A 26,044-nucleotide genomic window follows, 5' to 3' on the forward strand; every position below is an offset into this window, starting at 1 on the left:
CCTGTGGCTCAGGTGGCCGCGAAAGTAACTGCCGAGTACAAAACTACATGAACAGTGACAAGGATATTCATAATGATGAATAAACCATATTCGGAGAGGAATTTTATTTACAGGATACAAAGGTGCAGAACTCAACCCGCGAAGATCCTCAAAAACGTACTTGCCAGTGAACGCAACTGAGGACATGATGGATACTTACTCATCGAAAGAATGTGTATAACATCAAATACAGAGGACGTGGATCGAAAGGTCACTGGAAGGGGAGAGGTTGCAAGAGCAAAAAAATTGAAAGAACTGCCTTAATCCTATGGGAAGCAATGTATCACAATGGCCAGCAAGACATGACCTCTTGAGTGGCAATAATGGTACTATAGAAGCACCTCCAGCGAGGAACAGGCGGGTAGTGCCGTTAAGCCCATCTGGGGACTTCGACTGCGAGAGTATAGGAAGACGTCAAAAGCTTTTGTATGTTCCGGAATAGGTACGTTGAGTTAAGGACGAGAGACTGCCACATCAGATTTCTACGCCGTCGTGTGGCGGGACATCTGTAGGCAGGTGAGATAGGCGGTACGGGATGAAGGAGTGCCTTAGAGGATGTAGCAACAGAGCAAGCGATCATGTCCATTAAACAAGACTATTCGACGGCCGTGGTCACACTTTCGACACTGATGGAAAGCCGATGGCAAGACAAATAAGTTGATGCCTGATCTGCAAACGCACACGAGATCGCTGAAGTAGTCTCTCGTAATAGACAGAAGACGATAAATACCTACTGAAGGGAGAGGAGGACGGTATGCTCGCATACAAATACATCATCTCATAGCCGCGACTCCGGGATTACAGATACTTTGGAGGCCTCCTTTAAAATTTTATGGGTCTGACCTTGAGCGTCTTTCCACCGTGCGCTCATCTTATTCCTCGGAAAATAGACACCATGCTGAAAATAGATCACATTAACCCCCTTCTCCAGCGGGTCGTAGGACCGCCAAATCTTCCTGAAGTCATCTTCACGCGAATATTGGACAAGCCAGGCTTCATCCGCCCCCATGAGTTCCTTGTACTCAATCAACCCCAAGAGCCGTAAGTGGGCGAAAGCTGCGTCCCGTGTCGCCAACACAGCTATAACGATGGTGTGCTCGGCGGGTGGTGTTCCTTTCTTTATGATGATATACGAATGCATGCCGATAGTGCCCGAGTGCCAGTCGCTGGTGGCCGACCAGCCTTCCGATGTATTCATCCAATTCATGAGGATTCTCGCCAACTCGGTATCATACAGGCCTTGGCGCAGTGGGGCGCCGTCAGAATGATACAGTAAACCCCAATCGAAACGCCGCGTTGCCTTCTTAATCGCATCGAGGGCATCGATTTTTCCGTCAATCACAGGCGGCGCATCATCAGGACGTTTAGGAAATCGGGCGGTGAGCAGGGTTTTGCGTACAAAGCTGTCTACGAAAGCTGAGGCGATCCGATAATTAGGTTGAGTGCCCGTGAGTACACCCTTAGCCATCAGGGATTCTGAGAAGTAAAGTTCATCAGGAAGGATGCGAACGGGGTCCAGACTGCCAAAGAAGCGATAGCTGAGAAAGAGTATTGATCGCGATCCCTCGGAATCGGGGTTTTCCGACGGGAACGCCTGGAGCATTCTTTTGTAAGCTGGGTTGAGGCCGATCCACTGGTACAACTCCTCGACGGTACAACGTTTCCAAGCGGTAAACGACACGTGTCGGGTCTGGTCGTCAAGTAACACTGGTAATCTATCTCGTATGAACTGTCCACAAAGGCAGACTGTAGCGGGATGGCTAGGCAGCGTTAATAAAGGATGATTTACGCATTCAACTGTAACTGGCTACGTACCCACCAGATCTCAACCATATATCACCAACCACATTGGGATCCAGAACGAAATGATCGTCATTTTGGAACTTGTCGAAGAGATCCTCCACTTGGGAACGAGAAAAGTAAGGAATTCGAGTACTATTTAGGTCATTTAGAGATTCATTGAAAGAACTCATATGACATATAACCCCGAATCCCCTGACCCCCCACGTCCCTGTGGCAACAGCATGAACTTGAGGGTCTGTGTCCTTAACGACAGAAAGGGCAGTGAAAAAGTCATTGCATAAATCCGGTGAAGCGGTAGCGAGTCTGTCGATGTCATCGATTAGAAGGTAAAACTTCTCCTTGAATCCTCTCAGGTATGATATGAAGTCATGTTGGTGAGAGAATGGTTCCAAATCCTTTGGGGTGGGCTGAATGGCCCTGTAGATGGAATTCCAGAATGCCTTCGGGACATCGCTCAGCGGCAAGGGCACAGGCAAGCTGCTCTTAGTCAGTAGTGAGTGCTCCCATATTTGTCTGTGAAAGAACGTACCAAATGACCGGGTATCTGGCCTCTGCGTAATATTTGAAGTCAATCAGTCGCGTCGTCTTGCCAGACCCATCGGCACCTGTAATCAGGTAGAATTTTGGATACGTCGCATGCAAAATCTCCCGCGGTGATATTTCCTCTTTATTATCCGGTCCGACGTAATATGCTTGCGGCAAATAGCTTGTGTCTAGAGGGCGGTCAATAATCCATTCTCCCTCTGTTAGATGTCGATAGTCATTATGGTCAGAAATGCAATAACACCATTCAAATTCATTACGCACTGATATCTTTGCTCGTTGGGTCATGAGTCGAATTAGAGGTAGGCAGCAGCACTATACAGGCGAATAGATCCAAGATGTTTACCTATAAAAGAATTTGGGATCAAGGCAGCGGGAATTACGAATATGCTTTACCAATCAGCTGGTCGTTGTTGGGTGTCGTTTCTCGATGTAGTTGACTTGTGAACCCCTCTTTCAGCGCCCGACACGATTTTGAATCTCAGATTCTTCCTCTCTGCATGAAGCACTTGGACCTGGCTCGACTTCGAAACTGATTTCATGGTATGTCGTGGTAGGCTCAGCTCAATACGGTTTATGTGCTGCATGTCTAGTGTTGAGAATGCAGGTTGTCTCACTTCCATGATCAATATTGCTGTACGTGTTCTATGTAAGACAGCGATGAGCAGGCCTCTGCAATTACGCCTACATCTAGCATTATTTCCACACTAGTCGCACCTATGTACTATTTCTAATAATATCGTATAGTAACTATCCCCAAGGCCGTATTTACACGTTTTTCTTAGCCTCTGACTCCGCGATACTATTAGCCTTTTCCACCTCCTGCTGAGCGCGGCGTTGTTCCCGCCTCTCCCTTCCGCGTGTCACCATCTTCTTGGGTTCAAGTTCGGCAAACAGATACTTGCACGCGATCTCAATGGCCCAGCATCCAGCAAAGTCAACAATCATGCTTGTAGTCAATCTAACTTTGAACTGGAAGGCAACATCAGACTGGGTATGTGCAACGCTGAAGAGGAGGAGGAACACATACAGAAGTTTCCATCTCCACGATCTGGAGCCATCGGTTCAGTTCAGGCATAAAGTCAGTGGCACCAGAGAAGGCGACGGCGCTTGCAGAAACGAGTCCCCACCACAGCGCATTGTTCTCGCTAATACCTTCGCGGAATGGACGACCCTACAACCAGCGAAAAGAATTTAGCCCCGTATATACGGAAGAAAACACTGATCACGAACCTGGAAGTTGATGGCAAACGTAGAGACTTGCTGCGATAGTCCCAAGAGGTAGATGGCAGTGTTCAAAAGGCTTGGCTCGAATTTAGCCTCGAGGTCGATGGGACCACGCCTAGAATGTTGGATTAGAATTTGTACGAGCATGACACTTAGAATACTAACTCCTCGAAGGCACGCGACAGCTCTGTGATATAGACGAGCGTCGCTATGTGCAGTGCAAACTGGAGGAGGATAGACAACAGAACATAGAAATTGAAGATATTGCCCAATGGACGCTCTCGGGATAATTTATCCACCGGCTACAGCAATGCAGGTAAGTTATCACGATCTCGAGACTTGGCGCATAGACCAACCTTAGCGCGAGATATACACAGGAAGCAGACCGACATCAGCATGCCCGTGATTGTAACCTGATAGTCTCCATATTTGATTCCGTCCAGATACTGGACACTCAAACTGTACGCGGTAATCAGACAGTTCAGCGCTAGAATCTTGTACATCTGGATTGTCGCGACAAGGGTACAACGACCTTGTCGAATAATATGCGCGACTAGCAAGGAACCTATCAGCAGGGGGGGAATGCATCGAGAAAGGGAGACGTACTGGCTGATACATGAGATAGCTTCGACGTGAACGGAGCCGCACAGGAGGCGTCACCCAGTTTAATCTTAGGAACGTCATCTTCACCCTCCATTTCTGCGAGCTTGTCCGTGATACCGGCCAAATCGAACTACAAAGCCATTAAGACGATGCTCATCATCAAGACAGGACACTTTACCTTTTCCATGGGGTTTCTCTTTCGAGCAACCTGTAAATCAGCTGCGGCCTGCTGCTGAGCCTGAACGGCATCAGGGAAAAGATGCGCGATAGCAGGCGGCACAGGAGGAGGCGGTTGGTTGAACCTCGCAGATATCTTCAACTGGCTCTCATAAACCTTCTTAATACGTTCAAACTTCTGATGCTCCGCAATCTTCTGGAGGTCTTCAGGCGTCCCGTCCAACAAAGCTACACCTACATGTGCCTGCTTCAGCGCCCCAACATCGTTGGTACCGTCACCAGCCATGAGAGTGATATATCCCAGAGTTTTGAGTGTCGTGAGAATATATTCCTTTTGGGCAGGAGACACACGGGCATAGACCCATGTGTTCTGCACGAGATCCTTCCAAGCAGGACGGTTCTCATATTGCTTCATAGCAGCTCCTGTGATGCAGATATCGTACTCCTCAAACAAGGATGTATCGATAGGGTCTTCCGGATTGACGGGGATAATTTTGCTCTCGTCCACCGTACGCCATACGAGGTCTAAGAGATAGCGTGAGATTGAGGGAGAATAGACGTTTTAAGCGTTACTGACCAGTTTCATGTTCGGCATCTTCCTTCAGATCAAGGATCAGAGCCTCACGGTCAACAATTTCGACATCCCTGGCAACATGAACTGCCGTCAAAGGGTTGTCGCCGGTAATCATAACACACTGAGAAGGTAGCGTAAGTCATAGGGTACGACTCCGGAAGAAAAACATTACTCGGTGAGACGAGTCTGCCAGCATCTTGAGCACGTCAACCGCATCGGATTTCAGGGGACAATGGAAGACTAAGAAACCAGCAAAGGTGAGATTGCTTTCGACTTGTTCTCGAGGGAACTTGTTAATCTGTTCTTGCAGTGTTTAGTGAATGCCACTACCCGATCACAATGAGTCAACTTGCCTTGTCCACCGACATCGGATCCATCTCCTTCATTCCGAGCGCCAAAACACGGCTTCCGTTCCTCGTAAACCATTTATACGTGTCATCGTAGTGGTCAGGAACAGAAGAAAGCATAGTCTTGATCGTTTCGGGAGCGCCTTTGACCGCAGCTAACGTCTTACCTCCAGGAAGGCTCGAAAGAGTCGACATGCGCTTGAGGGCTGAAGAAAACTGGAATCGCCGACGAATTGCTATCTGGTGCTTGTTTCCAGCGCCCGAAGGGCCCACGATATTGCCTACGGTTTCGCATCAGACGTGGTAGAGCATTCCTTTGGTGTTACTAACCTTTGCCAAGGTCCCATGCTAGCGCTTCAAGTGTCGTCTTCTCCATAGGATCGCCAACAATAGTGCCATCATCTAACCTGACCAGAGCATGGGCCGCAGCTAAGCAGAGAATTGTTTCTCTGGAAGCTTCCTTGACACTTATGAGTTTCTTGGCATCATGTAGACTAGAAATTTGTTAGCAGTGAGAAAAAAAAAGAATTTAGTAGAAGACATACTCCACGCCAACGATACCCTCCAAAACCAGGTTCTCGGCCGTAATGGTACCAGTTTTATCAAAGCAACACACATCAACCCGGCCGGCTGCAGGTATCCGGAATGGCTCTGTGCAGAAAATAGCTACGAAAAGAATGGAAGTCAGATGCAGATGCGCGATCACTTGATTGCAACAGACCGAATTTGGAAAGCGCGACAAGAGATGTGTTTACGGCAAGGGACAACTCCATAGGCAGTTCTGGGGGTACCACGCTGGTGATAATGAGTACACAGTCCAGCAGAAGCTTTGATTTCTTGAGGTCTCTCTCGATGCCTGGTTAGAAGGTGTGAGCCAACCGGGCGTGGAGAAACACATGAAGCACAAACCTTTCACCCATACATACCAACTTGCGGCGATAGCAAAGATGAGAAGGAACCCTATAAATAAGAACGACTCCAAGTTGTTCGCAGACACGCGTTCTGTCGAAAATATCATGGTTCGGACAAGCTGTCCTTGTGATGTTCCGAACCCAGTACGGAGGACGATGCCAAGACATCCGTTGTCTGGTGTCTGGATCGGCGATTCCAGTTGTGCTGTAAACATTTATGATCAATCTGCCCACATATCAAATGGTATCGTCCGTACTGCTAGGTGTGGCTTGGAGAATCTTGGTACCACTAAACAAGACAGCATTTTTGTGATTGCCGTCGACATCTAGGTTCTCCTTGGCATCCAGAAGTTGGATGGACTCCTTCAGTAACGGGGTCGATTCCCCAGAAAGCATAGCCTCATTGACAATGCAGGTACCATGCACGAGAAGAATATCAGCCGGGACCGTTGTCTCCGTTTGCTGGCGGGCTAGGCAATGATGAGCGTTTGCTTCCCAACGAACATGACTGACGCACCAACAGACACCACATCCCCAGGAAGTAATTTATCAGTTTGTATCTCGGACCATTTCATATCTCGATAGCATTGAATGGGATAAGGGACAACTGACATCGTCCTGAACTCGGACAAGGTCCGCACTCGCTGACACAAAATTGGTCAAAGAGTTCCACGGATAAACCATATGAATGCGTACCTGCCAAACCACAGTGCATTCGAACACCACCAGCATGAACAGCGTAAAAAGACTGTAGTACCAATATTCATCTAGACACCAGAGTGCGACACAAAAGACCTGGAAGACGAAGAAAGGTGCTGTTGCGTGTTCACTAAACAGCTCCGTGAACGAAGGAATGGGAATGTCGAATTCGTTGCCTCCGTAAAGCGACTGCAGCGACTCTAATTTCTTCGATGATAGACCGGTAGGTGCCAGGAATGTCGACAAGGGTGGTTTGCTTGAGGACGGATAGGGAAGCCGCTCGAAAGTCAGAGGCGACGTTGAGCAGACATTATATGTATCTCGCTGGTAGCTGAATGTGTACGTCGAGATATCCTGGGGATCCTTCTTGTGCAAGGGAACGATTTCGCCCTTTCCACGATGTAAATGGGGAATAATGCGTATGCAGTCGGCGTCGGCCAGCGTTAATGCCTATGTAGCACCCGTTAATCGTCAAAGAAGAATGGAGCCACAGTTGCTGCGCACCTTTCTCGTTGTTATCCAAGCCCTTGCTCCGGTACTCCATTTTGTAACAAGGAAACTCAACGCATGTCCTGCACCCAAAGAAACACATGCCAGAAACGTCCACTCTTCACTCACGAGCCATTGGTCGTACTTGATGTAGTATGCGTACGCCAGAAGGGGATAGAGACACAGGAATGGAATCGTGTATATATGCGTGTACCATGGAATCGTTGCATGAAGTGTAGCCCCAGCAATATCCAGGGAATTGACCGCGATGGAGGTCCTGAAAAATAACACATAAGCGACCGTCAACGCCGTACAATAATATGCACCCACATTACAGTATAAAAGGGAAGAACAGCGGCGGCGCGTCCAAGTGCTGTACTCTGGACTGGACCACGTAGAAGGAGGAAGGGTAGACGGCTACCAAGCAGTGACACGCTTACCTGTTGACGATTTCGAATTGTTGGGGCTCGGCATCAGGGACGGGACTAGGCCGAAACTAGCCTCAAGCCGAATCGCCGCCGAAAAAGAAAAACTTACCAAAAACGAACAATGATTCTACAAAGTAACTTCACTCGAGCTGTCTGCCACAATCGAATCGTTACCATGTGGACTTTACGTATTCAATGAACTTCTAACGAGATTTCTCTCCGTTAGGCTAGCAGTATTCTATTGTCCTATGGCTTACTGTCCGAATCTGTCTCCCTGCCACTCTGGAGGCATTATAAATATACTCGATACTATGTTCACCTCCCTCTTCACAACTCTGAGGTTGCTCGGCGTACTGATATGAACTATTTCACCCCACCTTGTCGCTTTTATTTCACCTTCTCTATTGATGTGGCCGCAACTCTGGAGCTGTACTGCGACGGAGGCGACGATGCTATGCTGCAAAAGCTGTCTAGTCTAGAGAGCAGAAAGTACGCTGGTTACTGCATAGAGGTACTACCTAAGATCTTCTGCCCATTTCAGTCTAGCTGATGGGTTTGCTTGCTCTAGAAAGACCCCTCAACCGAGGGGGATATCAAATTTCATACAATCAGCATTCGACCGGTACAACAGGGCCTCACGAAGCCTTACCCTCGAGATTTTCCCCGTTCACGGCCTGCAATGTGCATTCCGATCCTACCAGAGACAGCTCATCCGCGATTCAGGACCCCTCTGAAGCTTTCGAAGCCTTTGCCCTGGAGCAACTGCTACCATCCCACCTGTTTCGATATTCGCGCGCGCGTACCGAAGGAAGTACGCAACTACCTTCAAACACCTCGACTACGGTCTCCATCCCCTGCGCTCACCAAACCTCTCTTGCAGGATGAGGAATTCTACCACCTCCTTCGGGCTGGAGTCAACGAGGATCGAATCTTGAGAATTCTCGACGGTATAGAACAGTGTCCAGACATATGCATGGACCCTCCAGACGACACTTCGGAGACTTGTAGAACCTTCCTAGCGAGGATACCAGGCATCGATGAGCTCGAAGCGGACAATGGATTTATACCAGTTCTTCGCATCGACCATATCCTGACGAATGTCCCAGAAATATCTGACCCGTCGGACCTTTGGGAAGACCGCAGTCTTTTTCGGAGGTACGCCACGATGTTCGATTCTCTCATATGTTCCTCTTGAACTGATATTTAGTTTCAGAGTTGTGCGTGAGTATCAACTTTCACGATACGGACCAGTTCTTTTGGTAAGGCCAGAGGAACCGATCCTTGATGACACTCTATCCAAGGATGATACCACTCTTGAGCCGTCTGAGGATTCTATGGAAGATTTCGGTTCTGGATCTGATTTCTCGGATACATATGGAGTTCGGTCGTTACCTGACTCGGATGAGGTTTCTCAAACACTATCCCATAGACGAAAAGGTGCGCTTTAACACTGACTTTCCAGTGCGGCATGTAATGACATTGCTTTCAAGGAAAATGGAAAATCAAGTCACCGATTAAACGGGCAATCACCAAGTTCGCTAGGCTCGTGAGGTGGTAGCAGGCCTCTAGCAAGTCATCATCGCGTCCATGACAGGCAGACTCGATATTTTACGACAACTTTCTTTCGAGATTTCCGCGCGATATCTACTATACTGGTGTTGTCGCATTGTCCATCGTCTTATCGTCGAAAGCAACGTTAGTACTTGCATCGATCTCATTGTGCCACAACACCGTCCTCGGAGACCGATGAATTTTTTGGGATAGGAGTCGCTGAACTGAGTTCTTACAATTAGCTGAATAAATACCACTACATACCCTGTTCACGTGCATGAGCAGTCGCTACGAACTTGTTGAATTTTGAGTTAGACAAATCGTCGTCTGCCGAGCCGGCAATCTCCGTGCCGAAAGAGGACTGCTGAATTAAGGTTTCAGCCACCCTTCTCTCTTCCAACGAAAATATTGTACGTCCGGCTGCATACCCTCAAGATCACCGACGATGGCGAGTACACCGTTTTTTCTTTTCCACCATGACATTCTAACGACCCAGCAATACAGCCTAAGCAAATCAGCGACATCAAGGAGTTCATTAAAATCACCCAGCGAAAGGATGCTGTCCGTGCGTGTGCTACTTTTCCGTCTTCGACTATCCTGCTAATTTGTACTCGATAGAGGCACGGATAAAAAAGACAGCTCCCAAGGTCGCTGGCGGCAAGCAACAGACCAAGTTCAAAGTCAGGTGCTCACGGTATCTCTACACACTGTCGATAGACGACCCAGAGAAGGCAGAGAAGCTCAAGCAGAGTCTTCCTCCTGGTGTGTTCGTCCGTGCCACGGTTATCCCCAATGTACTGATGACCCGCAGGTCTGACTGTCAAGGAGATCTCCCAGACACCAAAGAAGAAGTAGATTCTACTGCTTCCTTCCTTATATTCTACACGTGTATGTTGGGACGGTTTTGCAGCCGGCTGCGTCTGGGTTGTTGTATATCCGGGGAGGATATGTACGGATACACTTGTGCAGCGCGAAAACTATTGCTCTTATGCATGCTTTAATCATGACTTCCTTCCCTCAAACACGAGTGCGATAACTACTATTCGAAGCGAATGATCTTAATATGGCCAAAAATTATCTGTAGTCTCTATACAGCCTGTCCGATATCCTTGGGCTCGTGTACGCGCGAAAACGCATATCCTTGGTTATACCCAGGAGCACCAACGGAATTGTAGGTCACCAATGGTTCCGGACCGCTGATGGCCTTCCCTTTTAACGTTACTGGCGACTGCGTCTCTTGATCCTCTGCATCCTGCCGTGGGTGTGCAGCGTAGCTTGCTGCAATGAGATAGCTGTCTGTCCAGAAAGTAAGAAAGTAAGAACTTAGACAGAAAACGCGAACAGACATGCGAGGATGGCCCAGGATACCACATAGATGGCGACACCGGTGGCCTTGAATATCGCTATTCCATTCTGACACACATTCTCCGTCAACCTGTCTGTGGCTCCGTGCATACATCGTTTGATAGTCTGTGCATCTTTCGCTCGAAATAAAGAGTACAGAACCACCACGCCAGATGCGACGCTCACTGCCAGAATAATGGCGACGAAGATGCCATAGACCTGGACGGGATTTCGTTTCTTCATTGTTGCACTAATTAACCTAATAATCGCATCAGAATCCAGGTCATGCGCACAGAGAGTGAATTAAGGCATCACCCAAACAATCCAACTAAGGCAAGGAGGGAGAATACTACCGTATGGAAATATAACGCGAATGTGTCAAAAACCGCCAAGGGATGTGCATCTAAGAATTATATCAGCAGACAGAAGACGGATAGGATATGATCAAGCACACCTAGCTGGGCAACCTGCAACCAGCCAGCCGCTGCAATGACGGTCCCACCGACCATCTTAAAGAACGAGAGGACCTGAAACCCGACGTCGTTAGCTACCACCTCGGGGGGAATGAATTCCACCACGCACAGAGATACCCATCCTCAGAGAGAAATAATAAAAGAATTTGCGTAAACGAATAAGAGCCATTGAAGCTCGAAAGAAAGAGAGAAAAAGAAAAAGAAAGAGTCAAGAAGAAACAAAAGCACCAGAAGAAATCCAGCAGCGGCACAGAGCCGATAATCATATCCATACCGTCTGAGCTTTTATATATAAGTGTCTCGTTCATGGAAACGACAACGTTGATGATGACGACAACTGTATTTGCTAGTTCTGAAGCATTTTGGGAATTGATCGTTGGACTGATGCTTCATCAATATCTCTGATTCACGTTTCACAATTACACGAAAGTACCTGCTATTATGGCCGTAAGGAATACGATACTGATATGCGCAGGATGACGTGCTCACCTTGTCCGCCTCAGAAACTATTCCAGCCCGCCATCAACACACACACAATGAAGACTGTCGTTGTCCCCGCCCGGAGTGCTTTCTCTATTCTTACCGTCCATGCGGTGCAAAGATGACGACTAGTATTGATACCCGCCTCAAGATCATAGATCTCCCGCACTTGGGTATGCGACGCCATACTCAGAAGGACCTCCAAAAATCGGCTTCCATCAAGGTAGGGCAATGGAAGTAGATTGAAGAGATATAGTGAGAACGTAGCCATCTTGAGATACCTGTGTGATAATGATATCAGACAAGGCAGCGCAGATCTTGATGCGAATATACCCTTCCAACACGAATAGTATCGAGGGGAGCCATAGCGGGAACAAACTGAGCCGAGGCCTCAGTATTCCAAGTTGCACTGGAGGTATAGCAATGAATGTGCTGCAGTGCCTCCGCTTCATTGCTCTCACCTTGCTGCAAGACTTCTTTCTTGGGCCCACGCCACAATATGATTTCGTCGTCCTCCTGGCCAGGTAGTCGGACTGAGATACGCAGCAGCTGAGCTGATTCGGTTGGTCGGACACATATCATGTTCCCTTCACAACTTGAGATAGAGCCGCATCGTACACTTTCTTTGGGTTTCGTTAGAAGCGGGACAGCGTCTAGACAGCTCGTATCACTGTCGGTGGTAAAGCAGGAAAGCAGCGATACCGCAACTCTTTCTAAACAACATGACCTAGGACTCTCTGAGCAGTACTTTAGTATATGCTCAGTTTTCAAGTAGGAGAAAGTCATACCAAAAAAGGTGTCCTTGTCAACACACCACCCGTCTGAAGTGGCGGGCTGTGACGCAGCTAGGTAGGTACTCCAAACATCATCAGTTCCATTGACGCGCATATCGTCTAGCTGGGTAATGATAGACCCTTTGGGAAGGTATTCATCCAAAACTGTACCCTTATAAACTGATCGTCAACATCTACGTTGTGACCAACTGAGAAGATTTACACTTTCCACGTCCAAAACAACTCTACCGAGTCCTGATACATCTTCATAGGCGAACAACGTTAGTGAATAGTAGCTCAGCCGGAGCCATCCCAAGAAAACCAGAATGATCCAAAAAACGGCGTTGTGCCACGGGCCAGCGGCGATGATCCTAGCTCTTGATGCCGGCTTCAGTGTCTCGAGGTATGAACCAGGAAAGGACACGAATGCAGAAGGAATGATTAGGGTTAGTGCTGTGCCAACCGAATCAATGGGGACAGATTCGCTAGGACAGAGTAAGCGACGTGAGGATGGTGCAGATTAGACGGCAAACATACAGTGCACCAGAGACTGCGTGTCCAACCTCATGAATCACTTGGGTCAAAAATATCGCAAGCAATATGGGTGTGATATGACTGAAAGGAACGGTCACACCGGGAATCTATCAACTGCATTAGATGTTGCGACAGCTGAGGAAAGATAATCACAAACTATAGCTTGGACGAAACTCCCTGATCCCCTTACATCAATACGAGAAGCCTCCTGCTTGTCCCTCTTAACGACACGATGCACTTCTACGACGGAGTCACGAAGAAACGTTTCCGTGAAAAGATTTGCGCAGGTCCAAAGCAACAATCCTATAGCACATAACATTCCCAGGACCCCAAACGCGACCCCAGCATCATAGAAATATCCCAAAGCTCTGCTTGACCGTTGAAATCGTCTGGATACTAGTTTGCCGATGAGACTATCGTGGTATCGGTTCCAGGCCGACGATTCGATCTTCAGGTGAAAATACCGTGCAGTGACATGGGTACCGCCTCGCAGCTTCCTACTCGGCCGTGAGCTGCGCAGCTCAGTAGGCAGCAGCGAACCCTTTTCTGAGTTCAAGGAACGAACTATTGCATGAATGGCGGTCCAGAAGAGTAAGAGCAAGATGAGGGGGAGAGCTAACATGCAAATCGGACCGATGGGCCGCCTGATTTCTCCTTTCGTCAGCTGCAGTCACGTCCCCCTCGTCTAGCAGCCATTTTCTGGCGAGTACCACCTTATTGACACATTTACTGAAGAAGATATATGCTTACGACTACTTTACAGAGAAAATTACGTGTCTGAACTGTTAGACGGGCCACCGGTCAACGCGTCTACCACTGCCGTTCAGCCGTTCGTACGTCGCCATGCCTCTGTTCACAGAAATCGAGAGACTCAATCATTATATAAAGCAGGATTTCTGCTACTATGGCCTCAGGATGCGTTTCCTGCCCAAAATGCAGCTCTGACGTCTTTTTCACCTCTGTGGACCAACTCAATGTCCCGGTGCTTTCCCCTGCGGTATCATCACTTCTACACACCAACGACTGCCCCAGCGCTTCTGATATTCACACACTCAAAGAATCAGCACAATACATCGATGATGCCCTCGGAGTTGTCGAAGCAGATATTCGTCGTCTCTCTGACATCGTCAGTCGATTGAAGGAGAGACGGAAGCTCTTCAGAGATGCGCAAAATATGCATAATATCATTTTATCCCCAATCCGACGCCTTCATCCTGAAATACTGGTGCAGATCTTCCTCGCCACCTATCATTACCTTGGAGAGTCTGGTGTCTACGACGTTTTCGATCCCACCTCAGGTCCTTGGCTCGTTGGTCAGGTTTGCAGCAAATGGCGGGCTATTGTTGTGTCTCATTCAACCTTGTGGTCTACGATGCGGCTTCGTGCCTCATGCATTCATGGCGCAGTATAAGAGGCTGTCAAATCTCGAGAACACCGAGGCGGGTAGCAAGGTTGAAAGGTCCGATTCCGATGCTGAGCTCGGCACTGAGCCGATCCGGGCAGCATGCTCTTTCTTTCAAGTTCTGTTGTGATGATCCCATGGACAAGAATATCCCGGCGATAATGACCACACTCTTCCACTTGCTATCAAGTCATTGCACTCGCTGGGGAAACGTCACCCTCAGAATCCCAGCTCCCATCGTAGCGGCTCTGTCATCAATCCGCGGTCGCCTCCCCATGTTAACAGATCTGGAACTGACGTTCCTTGACGTTGGCGATGTTCCAACTTTCCATATTGACGCCTTTTCCATCGCGCCTCGTTTAGCTCGAGCACAGTTGATCGATTTACCAGAAGGCATCCATGTTCATTTCACAAATTCAAACCTTGTCCACTTCTCCGATTGTAGGCCCCAAAGCGCCCCAACGAATGCCTATCTACTAAATGTTATTCAGACGTCTCCTGATCTTGAAAGTTTTGAGGCCGCTCACCGCGGACTGTATGCGGCTAGTTCATCATCGCCAGTGCCCTCTACTCGAGTGGTAAACACCTCCTTGCGCAAACTTTATGCTTGTGAAGGGGGCTTCTTAGGGAGTCTTGTGCTTCCGGCACTGGAGATGGTATCAATGACGCCTTTCTCAGACGATGTGTCCTGCCCTCCGAATGCACTTCCTGGTCTTCGTACCCTATTGAATCAATCCCACTGTTCTTTAACACAACTTGCAATGTCCGATGTTACACCAGATCATCACCTCCTCGCTGTCCTCGAGCTTGTTCCAACGCTCACGTCATTGATCTTTGCACAGAGCCATGCATGGCCAAAACATTACGATGATATCTTACAAGCGCTGATATCCTGTATGAAGGCTACAGCAATCGATGATAATGGGAAGCCGTATCACCTTCTCCTTCCTCAATTGGAGAAGTTGGACTTCAGCATCATGACGAAAACACCTCAAGATTCCTGTTTCCACTGCTTTGTCAACCATGATTTTGCAGAAATGGTCATCTCAAGATGGGATACTGATGAACCATCTTTGTCCTCCGTGTCAGTGACGTTTTTTAGTCATTTGCCTTGGAATTTTCCTGGGCTGTTACCGGGCGACATAACTAACTTGAAGCGTTGCCAGATGGAGAAGCTCAGCATCGACATATCGTCTAGAAACTTTGACAATGAAGGGGACTTTTATGTATGAAAGTTTAGTATCACCTTTACACTGAAGTAATACATTAGTTACAACTATACAGTATAGCAATACACGAGCGTATATCATTCCTAATCATCGCTACGAACGAGCAGCTACAGGCAAGTGGTAAATTTTTATAGTGTATATCATACACCTAGGTTCAAGGTATTGTTGGCACCGCTGCGAGGCGCAATGGAACTAATAAACAGCACCAATTCGAGATGTTCTCGCGGGAATAGTGACTATTGGAAGCATGACCGTGAAAAGTATGGCTTCATCACCACTTTGAAATACAAGGATGAAGTGTTGGAAAGGCATTGTCGAACTACGGACAAAATCAAAAATCCTCCGACATCGGGGAATGTAACAGCACAGTATCGAAAGGAGAAAATGCACATTATTAATCCACCGCCGACGTTGAGGAACCACAATCATCACGGACGCCATCAGATGCCTCCAGCCCGTCCCTTTGATGTAACAAGGTATGGGTGCCGAACGGGCGATGTCAACGCCGACCGCACCAGAAGGGGGTCGTGCTCAACGAACTGCACCGTTACTTTTCGTCATGGGCGTGTATGATTGTGGAAGAATCAAAGAAAATTTTTTTTCGGGTGCCGGCTTTATACAGTTGGATGGCTCTCACGATCACGTGAAAAGCAATAGCTTCGGGCCGCCACCTTAGCCTGGCAAGCCGCTTTATTAGATATTCGCGGAACTCGTATCTGTATATACGCCACCTCTGCTTGACTTCTCTCGGGCTTCTATAGTCAACTTCTAGTCTTCACCAAGTAGTCGTGTAACCTGAAACTGAATCTTATGTGCTGAGCTCCGGCGAAGTCATCACAGCTTCACATGACCTTGTGTCCCCGCATGTGTAAAAACTTGCAGTTCACAGGTAAGCACAAAAAGGAACTAATGTCCACGGCAATCGCGCTAGTGATGCCCTACTAACTACATGGCTTTTATACTACCGGAATATGTAGAATGTACTAGAATAAATGAGTAATATATCACTAAGATGAGTAAGCGTCCCGGTGAATATGAGGAGAACCAGCGAGAATGTTCATGCAAGCTCGCACTTCCGAATTAGGAATCCATATTCTAACAGTATGGTCTACGGGTAATTCATCCGTGGAATGACAAGTCGTAGGACTAGCTCGAACTTAACGCCTCGCTGTCCTCATCGCTGCCCTCATCGCTGCCACTCTCATCATCGGAACTATCCTCGTCCAAAAGGTCATCTTCATCGAGCTCATCGAAATGGACGCCTGCGTCAGGGTCAGTCTCCCACTGGAACTGCGATTGATAGGATTGGCAAAAGCCCTCTAGAGCATGTTCATAGTTGATCAGCGACTCCTCGCTGATATGGTTTGATAGTTCCGCTACGAAAATTTGACCCTTGTGAGGTTCAGACGGTGTGCCAAAGGGTATGTAGAAATCCTTGTTCAGCTTGGGCGTCGTTACATCCGGGTGCCTTGAAGGGAGTCAGCGACGGTAGGAGAATAAAAACGAGCAATATACAAGGTATTCATATGTCTCGTGATGTCCTCGGGCCCATTATTGTTTTTTGGACTTTCAGATGGAAGATCATGGCAATGAACGCAGCGGAACATGACCGTGCTCGCTGGAGCAACATATCGATAGTTAGAAGGAAGCTCTCCATGATCGAACTTGAGTACACGGCGTGGGAAGGTGGCAGTCACGTAGAAGTGGCTCTGGAATATATGTTGCGCCTCAAACCCAGTCAGTATCAGTACGCGTAGGACAAGGCACAGGCATAAACTCACCAGTTCTCTCCACCGATACAAGATAAACATCTGCGAGCTTAATTCTGGCAGTTGCTCCTTTTCGCACAAGAGACAAGCAAAACGCGACGCGTCAGCGTCCATTTCTGCCACAGTCGTCGTGGCCGGATCCAGATTCACCATCTTCACGATACGCTGGACGATGCTCCTGAACTTGTCATTCTCTACGAGGTATTCCGTGGACCATGGTGCACGGACATGCCATGCCGGATAGTTGAGCCTGACGGTACGATCTTCAAGTGATGCGAACTTGTACACGGGACGAGCGCTGGCTTGCATACACTGATGCGAGAGCATCTGAGGATAGAAGAGAGGCATGACAAAAAACGTTTGGCTAGCACTTTGCCCTCTATGCCTACGTGCTGTGTCAGGGAACTCGCTACATCGGTGACAGATCACTACATTGCAAGCCAGTTGCAACTGATGAACTGTTTCGTCCCTTGTGCGCTTTGGATTAGGCTGGAGGAGTAATTTGGTTAGTTTCCTCTTAATCCGGCCTCTCCATTGCCTGCAGAGTTCCGGAAGTTGGGGAATGACCCCGGAAAAGCTTTCTTCATTGACTTCAGTGTCGGACGGGAGGTCTAGGATCTCTTTGATAGGAAGAAATTGACAGAAATCAGCCACGGAAGGGAAGAAGGTCGTTACGGGGTAATGGGCGCGGTCGTTCTTATATTGTTGAAGGATAGATACAGCGATTGGCTTGCGAGAGTTGACCAGCTTTTCATGTTCCACGGCCAGGCGATTGGCTCGCCTTAGCTCTGCCCAACTGACTAGTTCGTCCCGTATTTTAGACCATCCTGAAATAAGTATTACTTTTAGGTTCCAAAAGCTCACATGTACAACCCACCTCTTTCAGTTAATGGGGCATTCTTCTTGACCAGGGGATGACTAGCGAGGGGGTCAAGGTATGGGTGGGTTCCTTTTAGGTCTTCTTCGTAACCGAGTTCCTTGAGTTTATCATGTATCCTACAGGTGCGATTTAGCCCAGAACGAGTCAACAAGAACATGAAGTTACGCTTGTAGTCTGTCTTTCTTCCCTTGATGGATTTCGCGATAGCGCTCGTTTGCCCGTTGGAGGTTCCAAGTATGACAGATACGTGAATGCTGTCGATTTGTAAGAGGCTCCGAATTTTAGAAGATGAAATGCGACAAACCGTGAAATTAGCAGACACGAACGCAGTCTGATTCTTGATAAATTCGCTCCGTTCCCTTGAGGTATCAAATGACAGTAGTTTTGCGCACATAACATCATAATCGCGACGCAATGACCACCAGTCCCAGTCTTTAGGACTTGTATGATCGCCGCGACGATAGCCTACATTAATCTTGATGAGCGGCTAAGTATAAGCAATAAAGCATAGGTACCGGTGCGATGAGTAGGTATGAGCTTGGTTACATCTGCGACAGAAACATGCGCTGAGGGCGGCTTGGCCTGGAGTTCAAACGTTTTGATCTTTATCAATCTGTGCCATATCAGACACGATGAACAGTGGTATCATTTTTTCTTTATGCATACCTCTCAGAAGCACAAGGAGGACAGACGCGAGTCATAAGGTACATGTCCGCATTGCGGACAGTTCTGGTGCAAAACTGGATGAAATTTTTAGTAATTTGAACGGCTGGTCGGGAAGAGGATCCTACGTGACACTCTGCCATGAACGCGAGATTTACCCACGCAGGTTCCGACATGCCTAGAAACGGACCTGGAAATCCAGGAAGATTCTGACGGGCAGCCTTCCAAGCGCCTATGGATGACTTGCTCATGAGAACCTTTCGGAAGTCTTTGTTAAGACGTGAAAGGTGAAGGAGGTCTAGTGGTAAAAGAAAACTGAAGATCTGAATATATGACTATCAGAAAGCAGAAGACGTGAATAATCTCATGACGCACCTCAAGGATAATGTCCAGTGGTAGTTCCAATAGTGCCGACAGTTTTCCTCTCGTCCTGCGGCTCCCCTTGGATTTGACGAGTTGAGAAGGTCCTGGGATGCTCGCAGACTCATTGTTTGCGGTGGAAGCGGCCAAAGTTCTGCGTTTCTTACGACTCGACATAGTGGTGGTGGTAAGGTGGTAACAGGTCCAAGATGAAACAATAATAGATACACAAGTACTCTGGATCCGGCCCGGCATGTTTCCTTAACGCCATGAATTCACTTCATTTTTCGCGTCCTCCTCTCAATTTTGTAGACTCTTTCAGGACCTACGATGGCCGTAAACAAGTGCCAGTCAAAATGCGATTATGTCATTATGCTAGTGATTTGTCCATGACCTCACCTTCTCTTGTCTAGGAGCTCGTCGGAATTGGTGAATTGATCCTGTTCCGTCCTCAATAAATACACAAGGCACTTTTCGATAGCCAACGACAACACTGGCATATAAAGACATAAACATTTGAATGGTATCCATTCACATGATGTCAGCATTAGAACTAGATATTTCCTTCATTTACACATTTAAGACAGTTCAGGGTTGTTCTCAGCGAAATACTCGTGGCTATCGGCGTTGAATATGGCTTCATCTGGGTTGCTCTCAGCGAGGGACTGGGCACCAGACTGGCCATAGACGTAGTCGTCAGTACCAGCGATGATGGTGAAGTGAGAGGATTCATGGATTAGAGTTCCGCCCTAGAACAGATTAGCTGAAGCAAAGGAAGAAGATACTTAAATGCATACCATAGAATCAGTGCCAGTGGTGGGAGCATCCCAGAAGGCGCCGCAGAGATAGATGGTACCAAAGCTATCGATAACTTATGATAACTATTCACGATTGTAGACATACGGCGACTTACGAATCGGAGTACACATAGGCATAGGTGTCAGTATCGGTGCAACTACAATCGTACGTGTAGTCGGCGTAAGGGTGATCGAGCATGTTGGAGAAGTGGCTGAGGACCTCTGCGTGGCGGGACGAATTGTATTCACCAAACCATGTCGTGTAGCGAGTGGTCGAGGAAGTGTTCTCGTCGAGGTATCTATATAAATGGTTCAAGTATGAATCAGTAAACTATGCGAGAAGGCGTACGCTTGGGCATTTTCGGCATAGGTCTGAGCAGCAGCAGCGGCAGTAACGAGTGTGCTCTGCTCGGAAGTGGAGCAGCTGTTATAAGCAATCCTCTTATCTAGTTCACGGCGGGCAACGGCCAGGGTCCCAGAGAGCTTAGCACTATGTTTCTGGGCGGTCTCAGCGTTGATGGTCCTAAGTTCGTTGGTATCGGCATCGATGTAGTAGAACAACGTGGACGGCGCAATGGTGTAAGAGGTCTCTCCGGATCCAGTAAAATTGTACGCGTTGGCCACTAAAATGTAATTAGCTCGCCGCTATGATTCCTGGAACTACAACTGCGCACATGAATGATCGACAGTGACGGATTCACCCGGAGAAAGAACGGTGAAAGACTGTTCTCGGTTCTTTTTCACGACGGACAAAGGATTGTACTTGACCTTCATACCGACGAAAGACGGAGAACCTGAGGCGCTGTTGATAGCGAAGGTGTTGGTTGAAAAGGTCGGCGACAAGATACTAGAAGGGTCGTTGAGAATCTTCATGGTCGTATTACCAGTGTTGGTGAGGGTGGCTGAAACGGAAAGGTTCTCAACATCAACCACAGAATCAGCACCTGTGGTGACGGTCAGCACTATCGAAGACAAGTGATTGAAAAACCAGTACCGGATAGGGAAAGAGACAGTCCTGGAGCAGCTGAGACGACAGCCGCTGAGAGACAGAAGGCATACAAGAAAGAACGAAGAGATGGAGTGAACATGGCGATAAGGTAGACCTGCAGTGACTGTTGTAGTCTTGACCCATCTTTTATACGCTTCAGTTGTCAACAACTACGCCCATTCCGACCAGATGCCATCCGCTAAAAAGCTTCTAGTCAATGATAGGGACCCGTACACGCGACCTGTTGTCAAGGAACGATGCCAAGTCAACGGAGGCTTAGATCCCGGAGGATTGTCGATACCATCATCCTTGAATATCCTTTAATGAGTGCACACAAGCCGGCGTCCGCGATGATTCGCACACCACATGTCTTGACGCCTCAAACGGAGATGAACATATACTGTTTAGAAGATTCTGCATTATTTGTAAATGAAAAGAGATACCGACACAAGTGCACTAGAATCGCAAGAGAACTCGGACATGTCCTGTATTAAGTATGAATAAATGTCAAGCGAGGTTTACATGTGGATGGGTTGAGGCATACCAGAACATACAGCATACATTCTCTATTGGCCTGTAGAAATCCTCATGACAATGTCCAAAGTTACACCGAGGCTCTTCAAACGTTTCCATTCCCGCCTGTGAATTCAGAATGATCTGACGTCGAGAGAAAGTCCATGGTGAAAAAACTCAAACGGTGTCTCCAGTTATAGTACGGAGACGGTCGTTACGTTCTGTTCAGGAGCATCGACGACTAATAAAACTACTTCATTCCAGTATTCGGATGGGTAAAAGGCGGCCAAGACAACGAGTACCATCAGCAACGCATTCCGAAGCGAATACGTGGTGCAAGGTCGAGCAGCGCGCCCTACCGGAATGAGGTAATGCGCACCGCTAGGAGCAGGCAGTGAGAAGATTCCGGTTTATTGTCAGAGAGTCTCGTACTGGTACATGGTGGTCGAAGAGTAAGACGGAATCCTGGGAAAATTATATATTACGTATAACGGGAGGCAATCGCGCTGCGCTTCCCGATTTGTCTCTCGACGACGACGTCCAATTACCACCGATGTTCAACGGCACCGAGCCAGGAGGGCCGCCGCCTGGAAGCCCTCCTACCAGTAAGCGAGCCGTACCATACGATGCATACAAGAAATTTATGGCGATATTGTAGTGAAGTACGAGGGGCCCTGGTTCACCACGCAGCTCGTACTTTCCGGTTCGATAGGATTATGGGCGTTTCTCATATTCTCGTATTGTCGGACCCGGTGGCCTCTGTATTTTGCCCCAAGAACGAAACTGAAAGGTACTAGTTGCTGGTATCATTCTATGATAGTCAGAACTCATGGTCGTGCGCCAGGTTTCTCTCCTCACGAGGCCCACACTCACCCGGCATTCTTTGGATGGATCCTGCCCACCATACGGACGTCAGAGTTCACAGTACTGCAGATAGTCGGTCTGGATGCAGCTGTGGTGCGTGGTCATTCAGTGTTTTCGGTTCATCCCAGTTCTTGACTTCTTTCCCTAAAAGCTCCTCAACTTCTACAAAATGTCCTTCTATCTCTTCTCCATATGCTCCTTATTCGCAATCGGAATTCTCATGCCCATCAATTGGAAGGTGTGTTTCGTATGTACCTCACCGTATTCCAGCTAATCGCCTGCAGCATAACAAAGATCTGGGGGATGCTGAGGATTGGCCTGATGAAGGCGAGGATTGGTCAGGCGATGACTACAATAACGATTGGCCTTCTCTTTTACGCACCTCGTTCGCTACGACATTCAATGCCACCTTTCCTACTCAGCCGGGGAGCGATTGGCTCGACCTCCTGACCGATGCAAGTACTTATCTCTCGATACACCTCGTCTTCACCTACCTCTTCACGCTTCTCGCGCTTTATCTTACGTACAAGAACTATCGCCGTTTCATCCGTTCGCGGCAACTCTTCTCGTTGGAGCTGGTGCATTCCATACCTGCGCGTACAGTCATGATTACGAACCTCCCGTCACATCTCCAGGGGGAACGCGCTCTAGCAGAATACTTCGAAAACATGTCTCTCGCGGTCGAGAGCGTGACGGTCTGTCGCGAGGTTGGTGCTCTCAAGAAACTTTTGGATAAGCGAACTGCTGCGCTCTTGGCCCTGGAGAGAGCATGGGCGGCTTATGTTGGAAATCCTAGCTCCGTCGAAGCCTATGATCCGGAGGAAACTGTGATGCCTCTGGTTGATGTTGATGTCGAAGCACCTCAAGCACTCCCGACACGGCTTGTCGTTCCTCACCGAAAACGTCCAACGCTTCGTTTAGGCTGGTTTAAGCCCAAGGTGGATGCATTGGAATACCTGGAGACGCGTTTCAAGGAGCTTGACGAACAGGTGAAGAAGAAACGGCGAACTGGTAGGTTCAAAGCCACCCAAGCTGCCTTTGTGACATTCGAGAAAATGTCTAGTGCAGTGAGTGCATTTTCAAACTCTCGGCGGCGAAGATCCGATAGGCAGGCTCTCCGTTTCAATCACAATGTTCGCGTGAATATTTGCGAGTTGTCCATCACGCGACAACTTGAAAATATTGCATACGAACACTTGAAATGGATCGCCAGCACATTGGGTTTGCGCCGCATATGTTCTAGCAAAGATGTTAATACCGTTTCAAGCAAGTAGCCCTGCAGGTCGTCCATGCAAATAATCCATGGCAGTGTACGACGTATGCTGCTCCCGAGCCGCGTGATATTGTCTGGTCAAACATGACGCCATCTCAGGCTCACATACGGACGAGAGATGCCCTGGTGTTAGGCGCCTTAGCTCTATTGTTCTTCTTCTGGTTCTTCCCTATCACGGCACTTGCTAGTCTTCTCAGTTACGACGAAATCAAGAGGACTTTACCTTGGTTAGGCAGGCTTATTGATAGCAATGCTAAGGTGCAGGCTGTGGTACAAAACTCACTGCCGTCTGTTGCTATGATCACTCTGAATGCATTGCTACCTTTCCTGCTGGAAGGTATGTCATTGTTTTGTTAATCGTGTCGACCGTAACTTATCCTCCTTAGGGTTGACTTACCTACAGGGCTATCGCGCTCGAAGTTGGATCGAATACTCGCTGTTGAAAAAGTACTCCTACCTGCTTTTTCATACCACAAATCTAACGGAAGTTACCCAGATACTTCCTCTTTCTTCTGATCAACGTGGTGTTCATCTTCCTCCTTGCGACGACATATTGGCAACTCGTTCGAGATCTAGCCAATTACCCAGCGAAGATTCCAGAGAAATTGGCAAAAGCCCTTCAGTCGGGCAAAGCTCGGAATTTCTTCCTTTCTTATGTTATTCTACAAGGTACTTTGGATTTTTCTTCAGTCGTTCATAGTCTTGACATCCTCAAGGCCTGGGTATAATGCCGTTGCAGCTCCTAAATCTCGGTATAATTGTACCTCGATTTATTTTACGACTATTTGTTACGCGAACTCCGCGTGGTGGGTGCTTCTGGCATGTCTATCCTCATGCTTCTAATAATCCCGTAGATTTTGCGGAGCTAAATGCCCCTCCTATGATCAACTACGGCGTAGTCTATCCCCAGGCTATACTCATCTTCACTATTACGATTCTCTACAGTGTTGTACAGCCGCTTATCGTCATTTTCGGATCTGTGTACTTCGGCGTTGCCTATGTTGTTTACAAGTACAAGCTCTTGTTTGGTATGTTTCTAACCATTTCGATCATCGGCCCTGCTGACTTCTCATATGCAGTGTTCTACAAACCCTACGAGTCCCAGGGGCAGGCTTGGCCATTGACCTTCGTACGCCTGATATGGGGTGTTGTGATATTCTTGGTCTTCATGACTGGCTTCTTCATTCTTTCTAAGTCATTCGTAATGGCGTCCCTGCTCACGCCTTTGCTGGTGGGAACAGTTGTATGGTCTTGGTGGGTTGACAAGTCACTGAAGCCGTTGAGCGAGTTCGTGAGTCTGAGCTCTGTGTATGAGGTTGAGAGGGGGGAAGAGACAGCAGATGTAGTGAGATTAAGAGCAGGCCACCCGGTTACATGGTCGCAGAGGTTTGTCGTTTACTTGGTTTTACTGCATCGTGCTCATGACGTCGTATCATTTTTAGCAATTTGAATCGGAGGAGGTATGCCCAGAATGACGATACGTTGTATGTTGCGCCTGAAGACGAGCGAACGGATTATGTACGTTATCTTCGTACATTTCAATCGGACACTGTACTGACCGTCTCGTCAAGTCACAACCGCCAATGGCTAACTGGTACAGCGGTGTTCTAAAGTAAGCCGGTTTCCGGACTATCCTTGCTCTCTCCTAAACAATGTTTTATAGCACTGGCAAACGACGGTACGGGCATCCGGCACTCAATGGTGTTCTCCCCGAACCTTGGCTACCTCTCAAGAAGGGTCAAACGCTTGTCAACGGCGATCGGAGTATTACCCATCGACAAAGCCGGGATTCAAACCAAGCTGTTGTTCTGACGCTGCGCAAAAAACCGAGCAAAGTACGGCGCACAAAAGCATCCAACCCTCCCACGGAAGAGCCTTATGTCGATGGTGTGCCAGGACCGTCAGATTCGGGTGTATCGAGCAACCGCTGGGAGGATACACAGGCGCCTCCTGCGCGACGCGTGCAAACGGAGCCAGTGCCACTCTCACATCGGTTGAGCTATGATCAGGCCTCGGGGGTTATCATGCTGCCGGATGACGACCATTGGATGGGAGATGAGATTGACAGTGATGAGGAGGACTATGGGGCGGTCACTGGGGATAGTACACCCCCCGGGGCTATGAGCGAGACGGTGGCAAGGAGCCAGCCGGTACCGATGAGTCCAGGACGTTCAAGGTACGGCACGTACTTCCACCATCCAGAGCGGAGGAGGCAGCCAATACCTGGTGCTTTCCCGAGGTCGTAGGTGGTATCTTATTTCAAATTTGTATGCATGGATGGAAGGGTTGGACTGCCTTAGTACTAATTATT

The 26,044-nt window shown here is 48.2% G+C and overlaps 10 protein-coding genes across 10 annotated transcripts; 4 read left to right on the top strand and 6 right to left on the bottom strand.

Moving 5' to 3' along the window:
* Positions 1–616: 616 nt before the first annotated feature.
* On the bottom strand, positions 617–2,168 carry EV420DRAFT_1103486 (uncharacterized protein). The gene is made up of 3 exons (XM_060465842.1): positions 1,855–2,168; positions 774–1,799; positions 617–708 (listed from the first exon to the last, which is right to left on the bottom strand). The coding sequence occupies exons 1-2, from the start codon at positions 2,010–2,012 to the stop codon at positions 818–820; spliced, it is 1,140 nt and encodes a 379-aa protein (XP_060335001.1). The 5' UTR covers positions 2,013–2,168; the 3' UTR covers positions 617–708; positions 774–817.
* Positions 2,169–2,972: 804 nt separating this feature from the next.
* On the bottom strand, positions 2,973–7,847 carry EV420DRAFT_1519529 (endoplasmic reticulum Ca-transporting P-type ATPase). The gene is made up of 19 exons (XM_060472112.1): positions 7,743–7,847; positions 7,428–7,689; positions 6,921–7,373; positions 6,742–6,868; positions 6,482–6,694; positions 6,223–6,429; positions 6,035–6,169; positions 5,859–5,979; positions 5,644–5,807; positions 5,320–5,594; positions 5,139–5,264; positions 4,970–5,087; positions 4,394–4,917; positions 4,219–4,345; positions 3,969–4,165; positions 3,778–3,914; positions 3,619–3,727; positions 3,416–3,559; positions 2,973–3,357 (listed from the first exon to the last, which is right to left on the bottom strand). Coding segments are annotated over exons 1-19 (3,645 nt in total). The 5' UTR covers positions 7,745–7,847; the 3' UTR covers positions 2,973–3,153.
* A 112-nt stretch (positions 7,848–7,959) lies between these two features.
* Positions 7,960–9,684, top strand: EV420DRAFT_1745229 (uncharacterized protein). Its single transcript, XM_060480122.1, has 4 exons — positions 7,960–8,351; positions 8,409–8,995; positions 9,054–9,277; positions 9,331–9,684. Exons 1-4 carry the CDS (start codon positions 8,199–8,201, stop codon positions 9,396–9,398), a joined length of 1,032 nt encoding a protein of 343 aa, XP_060335003.1. The 5' UTR covers positions 7,960–8,198; the 3' UTR covers positions 9,399–9,684.
* Positions 9,685–9,784: 100 nt separating this feature from the next.
* Positions 9,785–10,413, top strand: EV420DRAFT_1519531 (ribosomal protein L38e). The gene is made up of 4 exons (XM_060472113.1): positions 9,785–9,839; positions 9,896–9,956; positions 10,010–10,153; positions 10,203–10,413. The coding sequence occupies exons 1-4, from the start codon at positions 9,837–9,839 to the stop codon at positions 10,244–10,246; spliced, it is 252 nt and encodes an 83-aa protein (XP_060335004.1). The 5' UTR covers positions 9,785–9,836; the 3' UTR covers positions 10,247–10,413.
* Positions 10,414–10,435: 22 nt separating this feature from the next.
* Positions 10,436–11,515, bottom strand: EV420DRAFT_1103537 (uncharacterized protein). The gene is made up of 5 exons (XM_060465843.1): positions 11,318–11,515; positions 11,190–11,262; positions 11,051–11,138; positions 10,738–10,994; positions 10,436–10,687 (listed from the first exon to the last, which is right to left on the bottom strand). The coding sequence occupies exons 1-5, from the start codon at positions 11,375–11,377 to the stop codon at positions 10,479–10,481; spliced, it is 687 nt and encodes a 228-aa protein (XP_060335005.1). The 5' UTR covers positions 11,378–11,515; the 3' UTR covers positions 10,436–10,478.
* A 391-nt stretch (positions 11,516–11,906) lies between these two features.
* EV420DRAFT_1638620 (uncharacterized protein) lies at positions 11,907–13,617 on the bottom strand (the record flags this gene model as incomplete). The annotated part of the gene is made up of 6 exons (XM_060476851.1): positions 11,907–11,969; positions 12,022–12,425; positions 12,477–12,633; positions 12,685–12,946; positions 12,999–13,102; positions 13,153–13,617. 6 exons carry the CDS (start codon positions 13,615–13,617, stop codon positions 11,907–11,909), a joined length of 1,455 nt encoding a protein of 484 aa, XP_060335006.1.
* Positions 13,618–13,656: 39 nt separating this feature from the next.
* On the top strand, positions 13,657–15,668 carry EV420DRAFT_1519538 (uncharacterized protein). Its single transcript, XM_060472114.1, has 4 exons — positions 13,657–13,697; positions 13,759–13,828; positions 13,884–14,360; positions 14,402–15,668. The coding sequence occupies exons 3-4, from the start codon at positions 13,900–13,902 to the stop codon at positions 15,627–15,629; spliced, it is 1,689 nt and encodes a 562-aa protein (XP_060335007.1). The 5' UTR covers positions 13,657–13,697; positions 13,759–13,828; positions 13,884–13,899; the 3' UTR covers positions 15,630–15,668.
* Positions 15,669–16,539: 871 nt separating this feature from the next.
* EV420DRAFT_1519542 (uncharacterized protein) lies at positions 16,540–19,499 on the bottom strand. Its single transcript, XM_060472115.1, is given in 12 exon segments — positions 16,540–16,803; positions 16,816–17,094; positions 17,142–17,353; positions 17,408–18,222; positions 18,273–18,391; positions 18,441–18,529; positions 18,580–18,740; positions 18,791–18,888; positions 18,942–19,012; positions 19,032–19,034; positions 19,067–19,261; positions 19,314–19,499. The coding sequence occupies 12 exon segments, from the start codon at positions 19,473–19,475 to the stop codon at positions 16,773–16,775; spliced, it is 2,235 nt and encodes a 744-aa protein (XP_060335008.1). The 5' UTR covers positions 19,476–19,499; the 3' UTR covers positions 16,540–16,772.
* A 377-nt stretch (positions 19,500–19,876) lies between these two features.
* Positions 19,877–21,183, bottom strand: EV420DRAFT_1618655 (peptidyl-Lys metalloendopeptidase; the record flags this gene model as incomplete). The annotated part of the gene is made up of 6 exons (XM_060475373.1): positions 19,877–20,047; positions 20,096–20,159; positions 20,212–20,394; positions 20,445–20,718; positions 20,770–21,039; positions 21,090–21,183. 6 exons carry the CDS (start codon positions 21,181–21,183, stop codon positions 19,877–19,879), a joined length of 1,056 nt encoding a protein of 351 aa, XP_060335009.1.
* Positions 21,184–22,149: 966 nt separating this feature from the next.
* EV420DRAFT_1638625 (uncharacterized protein) lies at positions 22,150–25,979 on the top strand (the record flags this gene model as incomplete). Its single annotated transcript, XM_060476852.1, has 14 exons — positions 22,150–22,201; positions 22,255–22,386; positions 22,441–22,553; positions 22,612–22,698; positions 22,745–23,681; positions 23,735–24,070; positions 24,120–24,180; positions 24,230–24,402; positions 24,450–24,539; positions 24,588–24,761; positions 24,813–25,119; positions 25,176–25,251; positions 25,305–25,345; positions 25,397–25,979. The coding sequence occupies 14 exons, from the start codon at positions 22,150–22,152 to the stop codon at positions 25,977–25,979; spliced, it is 3,162 nt and encodes a 1,053-aa protein (XP_060335010.1).
* Positions 25,980–26,044: the final 65 nt, after the last annotated feature.

The sequence above is a fragment of the Desarmillaria tabescens genome, assembly GCF_030435595.1.
Source record: "Desarmillaria tabescens strain CCBAS 213 chromosome Unknown EV420scaffold_7, whole genome shotgun sequence".
NCBI lineage: Eukaryota > Fungi > Basidiomycota > Agaricomycetes > Agaricales > Physalacriaceae > Desarmillaria > Desarmillaria tabescens.

Coding starts and splice junctions, on each gene's coding strand:
- EV420DRAFT_1103537 (XM_060465843.1), bottom strand. CDS start 11,377: ATGGCTCTTATTCGTTTACGCAAATTCTTTTATTATTTCTCTCTGAGG. Junction 11,139..11,189: donor GTTGCAGGTTGCCCAGCTAG/GTGTGCTTGATC, acceptor TATAATTCTTAG/ATGCACATCCCTTGGCGGTT. Junction 10,995..11,050: donor GCCTTAGTTGGATTGTTTGG/GTGATGCCTTAA, acceptor TGCGATTATTAG/GTTAATTAGTGCAACAATGA.
- EV420DRAFT_1519538 (XM_060472114.1), top strand. CDS start 13,900: ATGGCCTCAGGATGCGTTTCCTGCCCAAAATGCAGCTCTGACGTCTTT. Junction 14,361..14,401: donor GTGTCTCATTCAACCTTGTG/GTCTACGATGCG, acceptor TTCATGGCGCAG/TATAAGAGGCTGTCAAATCT.
- EV420DRAFT_1745229 (XM_060480122.1), top strand. CDS start 8,199: ATGAACTATTTCACCCCACCTTGTCGCTTTTATTTCACCTTCTCTATT. Junction 8,352..8,408: donor ACGCTGGTTACTGCATAGAG/GTACTACCTAAG, acceptor TGCTTGCTCTAG/AAAGACCCCTCAACCGAGGG. Junction 9,278..9,330: donor ACTATCCCATAGACGAAAAG/GTGCGCTTTAAC, acceptor ATTGCTTTCAAG/GAAAATGGAAAATCAAGTCA.
- EV420DRAFT_1519529 (XM_060472112.1), bottom strand. Junction 6,170..6,222: donor TTGGTATGTATGGGTGAAAG/GTTTGTGCTTCA, acceptor CCTTCTAACCAG/GCATCGAGAGAGACCTCAAG. Junction 3,358..3,415: donor TCGTGGAGATGGAAACTTCT/GTATGTGTTCCT, acceptor GTTGCCTTCCAG/TTCAAAGTTAGATTGACTAC.
- EV420DRAFT_1519531 (XM_060472113.1), top strand. Junction 9,957..10,009: donor CCAGCGAAAGGATGCTGTCC/GTGCGTGTGCTA, acceptor TGTACTCGATAG/AGGCACGGATAAAAAAGACA. Junction 10,154..10,202: donor CAAGCAGAGTCTTCCTCCTG/GTGTGTTCGTCC, acceptor GATGACCCGCAG/GTCTGACTGTCAAGGAGATC.
- EV420DRAFT_1519542 (XM_060472115.1), bottom strand. CDS start 19,475: ATGTCGAGTCGTAAGAAACGCAGAACTTTGGCCGCTTCCACCGCAAAC. Junction 19,262..19,313: donor CACTGGACATTATCCTTGAG/GTGCGTCATGAG, acceptor TCATATATTCAG/ATCTTCAGTTTTCTTTTACC. Junction 18,889..18,941: donor CCTCCTTGTGCTTCTGAGAG/GTATGCATAAAG, acceptor GATATGGCACAG/ATTGATAAAGATCAAAACGT.
- EV420DRAFT_1103486 (XM_060465842.1), bottom strand. CDS start 2,012: ATGAGTTCTTTCAATGAATCTCTAAATGACCTAAATAGTACTCGAATT. Junction 1,800..1,854: donor ATATGGTTGAGATCTGGTGG/GTACGTAGCCAG, acceptor AACGCTGCCTAG/CCATCCCGCTACAGTCTGCC.